The sequence below is a fragment of the Triticum aestivum genome, chromosome 6B, assembly GCF_018294505.1.
Source record: "Triticum aestivum cultivar Chinese Spring chromosome 6B, IWGSC CS RefSeq v2.1, whole genome shotgun sequence".
Classification (NCBI taxonomy): Eukaryota; Viridiplantae; Streptophyta; class Magnoliopsida; order Poales; family Poaceae; genus Triticum; species Triticum aestivum.
Window position 1 is genome coordinate 244,195,244 of NC_057810.1, and position 6,741 is coordinate 244,201,984.

The 6,741-nt window shown below is 43.0% G+C and overlaps 1 protein-coding gene across 1 annotated transcript; it reads left to right on the plus strand.

Moving 5' to 3' along the window:
- Positions 1–1,469: 1,469 nt before the first annotated feature.
- On the plus strand, positions 1,470–6,374 carry LOC123136798 (alpha/beta hydrolase domain-containing protein 17C). The gene is made up of 6 exons (XM_044556302.1): positions 1,470–1,989; positions 4,237–4,273; positions 4,360–4,596; positions 4,665–4,712; positions 5,426–5,859; positions 5,980–6,374. Exons 1-6 carry the CDS (start codon positions 1,640–1,642, stop codon positions 6,056–6,058), a joined length of 1,185 nt encoding a protein of 394 aa, XP_044412237.1. The 5' UTR covers positions 1,470–1,639; the 3' UTR covers positions 6,059–6,374.
- Positions 6,375–6,741: the final 367 nt, after the last annotated feature.

Here is a 6,741-nt window from a genome sequence, read left to right on the forward strand (position 1 = left end):
GTATGATATTTGGATTGCTATCAGAATGTCTTTTCTATGCATGTGATTTCTCACATCTGGTTATAATATTTGTGAAGACGTGCATTGCACGTGCACTTGGAAGCGGGCCCGTGGCCCGCGCTGGACGGCGCCGACGCCGACCCGAGCCACTTCGTCCGCGTATTCTTGGAGCTGTGGCTGGTCGATTTACATGAAATTAATTCCCTCAATTCTGGTGGCAAATATAATACACATAATTCATACTGTTATGCACTAGCGTGTATGTGTGAAATAGATGGATTATGGTCCCGTACCCAATAAGATGGATATGTGTGTGTGTTAGAGAGAGAGGGAGAGGGGGATAGAGAATGAGGAAGAGGGAGGGAGAGTGTGTGTCTGTGTGTGTGTGAGGATTTGATGGTAAAAAAGGTCGTCAATGTCGTAATATTGAACTCTTAAAGTTAATGTGGCCCCGTTGCAACGCACGGGCGTTCTTCTAGTTATGATTAAGGCTTCACGAGCTGAGACGAAACGCTACTATAGCAATCGTTTTCGATGGACTGTAATGCTAGTTCTGAATTTTCCATCATTTGTGCCGGATAGTTATTTTTAGCAGTCAGACAAATATGCATTGTAAATCTCAAGATATATAAGTGGTATGTGAATATTGTTTGAGAGCTGCTTATCGTATTTTCAATCATTTACGCTGACAATTTGTTTTGGCTCATACCTCCCTTAGTGGGAGTATCATAACTAGTATCATGCATGTCCACGAAGGCCGGTCACAATATGAAGTATCATGTTCTACCATAATATGATACTAATGTCATGATACTACCTCTGTAGGGCATAGTATCATAACTTGAGAGTATTACAATGACCTTATTTATTGCCATGCATGACACATACTAGTACATCATCTAATATGACACACTATTATATCGTGACACTCAATCCTTTCTTTCCTCATTTTATTGTGTGCCGCCTCATCAAAATGCCTAGTTGGCATGCATAATACTACTACGATACTTTCTTACAACTGGCTTAAACATTTTTTATGAGGTGTCATAGAATCAAATGAAGAAAAAAAAGAGTTGAATATATATTATAATATCGTATCATAATAAATGACATGGCACTATGTGTCATGTATGACAATAAATAAGATCTCTACCATATACCAAGTTATGATACTATATCCACGATGGGGAGGTCTAATTAGTGTGTGGCTACTAGACTACACCGTTCTGAACTTCTTATTTTATAGTCAACCGTGAAAGAATAACCATGGAAATAGTTTTAGCAAATTCTTTTTTTGAGAATCGTCTTAGCAATTTCAGTTTGTAATACTACTACTCTTTTTTTTAGTAAGGATTTGTTGGAGATTCTGTTCCAGTAACTTTCAGCAACCACCACAGTCTTGTCTACTCAACTGGCCGGTAATCCCTGTTGCGCAAAACCACAAGAGCTTAACCACCCAGACCACAAATCCCTCCTCACTCTTCCAGCTCCTCCTCCCCCTTTCCCTTCCAGCGCAACGGAAACGCCTGACCCGACGCGCTCCTCTTCCTCCTCCTCTACTCATCGTCGTCCCCCCTCCCCTCTCGCCGTCTCCTCCCTCGCCCTCACCCGAGCCGTAGCCCTACACCTCCCCGCGGGGATGGGCGGCGTCACCTCGACGGTCGCGGCCCGCTTCGCCTTCTTCCCGCCCAGCCCGCCGTCCTACGGCATCGAGCCCCTGCCGCCGCCCGATGCCGCCGGGGCGACGGCCGGGGAGGCCAAGGGGGAGGAGGGGAGCGTGGTGGTGGAGCTCACGGGGGTGCCGCGGAGGGCCAACGTGGAGGCGCGGCGGCTGCGGACCAAGCGGGGCACGGACGTGGTCGCCGTGTACGCGCGCCAGACCGGCGCCAAGCTCACGCTGCTCTACTCCCACGGCAACGCCGCCGACCTGGGCCAGATGTACGAGCTCTTCGTCGAGCTCAGCGCGCACCTCAACGTCAACCTCATGGGGTACGCACGCACGCACGCTGGATCGGATTGGCTTAGACTTTAGATTGGGGGTGCCGTGGTCCTGGATTCGGGCAGTAACCCTGGATCTCCCATGCCGCGTTTCTCTGGATCAAAGCTGCGCTTTTTACCGGGCTTTAGAGAACGGAAGTGGTATTCCTCGGTGGAAATGTTCGGATTGCGTGTCAGTGGGATGGTCGCTTCTTGGACTGGACGAAAAATCCCAACTTCTCTTCCGGTATTGCGTGATTGGGTTCAGGTTTTGGTACTGGGGCCGTGCTGCTCTCTGGTGCTGGATTTGCTAGCTCTAGTCTAAATTAAACCATTTAGTAGTACTAATCTGCGCGTTCATTCTCGTGTATGCTGGTGCTTGGCTTCATCTTGGCATGTGATGCGGCATTTGTCACTGATACGTCTGCTAATGGGTGCCTAGTTATTTTGTTCCTCCTCAAATTCTTATCCCAGAATAAACTACTACTGAATTGTGAGTTATGTTGTGGTTTTTGTAGATTGTTGGGAATGCTTGCTTTAGGTGGCCGTGAGAACTGAGAAGTACTGTATCTGGGAGTTGTTCAGTCTTGGGTAGTAAGGAGGATATTTGGATTAAAAGTGCCTGTCTATGATTGGATAATCCATGATTCATGTGATTTTATGGAGGTGGCCCAAGACCTGATTTTTATTAGTTACTATTTTTGGCCAAAATTTGATGGATTTGTTCAGATTAGGTGTTACATGCTACCACTTTTAGAAAATTCCACTAATAGAGTAGTAAGGAAAAAGCGGGAAATCAATACTTAATGAATTCCACAACATTATTATGCAAGCACACGTGTCCGGTGCACAGCCCTCATAAAAGCGTAAATACCAAAATAAGCGATCAATGCTGTCATCTTCCTAATTGTTGTTTAAATATATCCATTTTTTGGGTTAAATTTCTTCTTTCGTTGGAGTTTTAGCTCGTTGCTTCCTATGCATTGGATGGAGAATATTAGCTAGGTAGGTTTAGTCTAATGAATCTGTTGATGACGAGAGGTTTGAGTTTCTGATGAGAGAACTCTTGATTCATTCAGTTGATGTAGAAACTCTAGCAAATTTAAAATTCTTTGGTGGGGTGATTGTCTTGTCCTTCACTGCTTTTATTAAACTCAAGATTTTTGTTCTTTACCTAGCATGGTTGTAACATTATCATATTTAGTTAATCTTTGTGTTATATGTCTGTTCTCTGAATGCACTTTTGTCCTTTATGGGGTCACTAGTTTTGGCGCAAGGCATTAAAAAAATGTTGAGCGTTTACATTATTGCTAATATAACTTCAACATCACATATGACTCCAGACATGACCCCTGTGGTTTCAGTGCCCAGATTAGATACGACGAACACTACTTCCATTTACTCTATATGCCTATATACCCTTGCTTTATTACGGTTTAAAAAATATAGTGCAGCCCTATACAGTGCCGGGCCAAGCTTCTTTTGTGACCTCTATTCGAGCTAGAGATTTTGTGATTGAGGTTAGTTTCAAAGGAAGATCTTCAGCGTATTGAAGTTGAACTGTCGGGATTGTTCATTGTAATTAAGTTAGTCTAATTGCTGCTGTTTCTGTTAGAGCGTTCCTGGAAATGTGTAAGAGGGAGGTGGAAAGTGTGGATGAACCACGATCACTACAAACTCAGCATTCTATAATTGCAGAAGGTCATAAATAAGCTATGAGGCTATGCCTCAGCTGGCCTCAGCTGCCCTTCATGCTAATTAGTAGTGATACAAGGCCTTCTATAAATGCAACATAGCAAACTGATCCTCCGATTGCTTATTTAGTTATGCTATCTTCTTCCTTTCAACTTCTCCACGAAAGTGAAAATATATATTGAGATGACTAAAAACGGAAAGTGTCTAGAAGGAAAGGAAACTTTCAACACCAATACAAGCCACCATATTGATTAGTTTCCGAATTAATATGCCAATTTTTTATAGCATTTTCAGTCGTGTTCCTTGCCAGTTTACATGGTTGCATGTTGCCGCCACTCTTTCGTCATCCTGTGATATTAGTACCTTGGAAGATAGTGGTCGGATCCTTCCCCGGACCCTGCGCAAACGGGAGCTACGTGCACCTGGCTGCCCCCCAATTAACAGGATGCATCCGATGAAGAAACCTATTTTCACAATGGAAATCACTGGATGAACCTCTCTTATGTCTCTTGGGATTGTTTTGGCGAAACACTAACATATTTTTGTTCTTTCTTTCCTTTGCAGCTATGACTACTCTGGTTATGGACAATCTTCTGGAAAGGTTACATATTTTCTCTTTTCTTTTTTTGGCTTGTGTTCTCCTCAGTGTGCATAATACTGATCATTTATTCTTATCTATTATGGCAGCCCAGTGAGCAAAACACATATGCTGATATAGAGGCTGTTTACAGATGTCTCATAGAAACCTATGCAGCCTCTGAGGAAAATATCATTCTTTATGGCCAATCAGTGGGGAGTGGTCCTACTTTGGATTTGGCTTCACGTTTGCCTCGTTTGAGAGCAGTTGTTGTACATAGTCCAATTTTGTCTGGTTTAAGAGTGATGTATCCTGTAAAACATACATACTGGTTTGACATATATAAGGTAACTAAATTACATTTCTTCAGTCCTTTTTTGTACTTAGCTGCATCTGATTTGTCTTGTATCTGCAGAACATCGACAAAATTCCACTAGTCAGTTGCCCTGTTCTAGTGATTCATGTGAGTGTCCTTTCCTCCTTAATCTTATACACAGTTTTGACTTTATGTTCAGGGCATACGTGTTATCCGCCTAGACATTTTCTTTAGCATTCTCATGCCCTTGTCTGCCCATTCATGCATGGGCACATATTTGCATTCTAGTAATGTTACATAGGTGAACTTGTACACGAGGACATGTTGATTAGTAACTAGTGGAGAAAATATCAAGCAGGTGTAATTATTTAAGATGTCTGCAAATGGCTATTTGGTTGTTTATTAATCACATAATAGGATTATGGCGAAGTACAGTATCAATCATCCAACCGTTGCCTTTGGGAATGGCTAGAATTTTGACTTTTGAGAACTTGCTAGTGCTCATGTGAATATGAGCATAGGGCCATCACTGTATTTCTGGCCAAAGTCTCTATAATGGTAATGCAATCAAAAGTCTCCAGATTCACTGAGAAAAAGAAATGGTAATCGATATAGCATACTCTGTAAACAAGTGACAATTATTCCATTAGCTGGAATAGCTTTACCATGAGTTGATTTTGTATACTATCTGTGACATTGTTGCTTTAACAAATTATTCATAAATTTTGCTATTCATTCTAGTCAAGATGTAGAACAAGAAAGATGTACAGTGGTATTCTTTTGTAGAAGACTGAAAGCTGACTGAGTAACCGCAACACCTCTGCACATTTTTGTGATAGTAATACAATCACTTCTTTCAGGGTACAGCTGATGAGGTTGTCGACTGTTCTCATGGGAGGGCATTGTGGGAACTCGCTAAAGTAAAGTACGAGCCTCTATGGGTTAAAGGAGGAAACCACTGTAATTTGGAACTGTATCCAGAATACATTAAGCATCTAAAGAAGTTTGTTGGAGCCATAGAGAAACTGCCACCCCCAAATGATGAATCCCCAGAGAGCTCAGGTGCATCGGACCGTACCCAAACAGAGCCCGAAGGTACAGAGGAGCCAAGGAAAAGCGTAGACCATAGGGAGAAGACAAGGCCAAGCATAGATCATAGAAAGAGCACAGACCGTCGAGATAAACCAAGAGGCAGTACAGATAGGAGGGACAAAAGCAGAAAGAGTGTAGATAATCCTGACAGACCACGAGCTAGCGTTGATCAGCCCGATAGGCCAAGGAAAAGCGTTGACCGGTACGTTTACCATTCGTGACGTACCAGATAGTTCCTTTGATGGCATATGCTGTATATGTGTTGCGAGAAAATTCGCTTCCAGTTTGTCGACTAATATGTGGAACGGGTGTTTGTTTACAGCTTTGGAGGGATGATGAAGGCTGTGAGGTTGCGCAACATCGACTGTTTCAAGGTACCGACAACGTCCTCCGGGAGCTGAAGATAGATACCAGAAAAGGTCAGTGGTGTTTTGGAGGGCGCCTCGTCTGTATGTATTCCATCTGTGTAAGTTAATTCATTTGGGTGATTGGTTCGGCTGTAGGCGGTATATCTCAATACAGTGGGGGATTTGTAATGTTTCTGGTTTTGTGTTCCTTGTGAGATGAAATAATAACTTAACTTGTTTATAACATGCTCCTCAATTTTCTTCTTAGTTAGATGAGGTTCAGACCCTTTTAGACGGATTTAGTTGTGGACTGTGATAGGCTTGGCTCGGTTCGAGCTCGAGCTTGATCTGATGTTATTCCAAGTACGTATTTTGCAATTTGGTCTCTCCGGTTGTAGCTCGGCCGCATAGGCAATCGTAGTAGAGCAGAGCTGACGTTTGCGGACCAGCGTGTAAACAACATTGTATCCTTTGGCAGCAGTTGAGGAAGGTGGTGTAGTGGGGAGAGCCTGTGCAGCGTCTTCAGATAATTTTCGGCAGGTTTTGTATCCATGAATGCTCTCTGCAGGAGGACTCAAATCGCAGTGAAGCGAAATTGGTCAGCTGGGAACTCCGTCTAGTTTGTTCAAGGAAATGCCTTGCATCTGGTTTTTTCTTTTAGTCTTATGCCTTGGATCTGTTGTGGTGATGTTCAAGGAAAATTTGCTTACTCCACATCAACACAGTAAATCAATAAA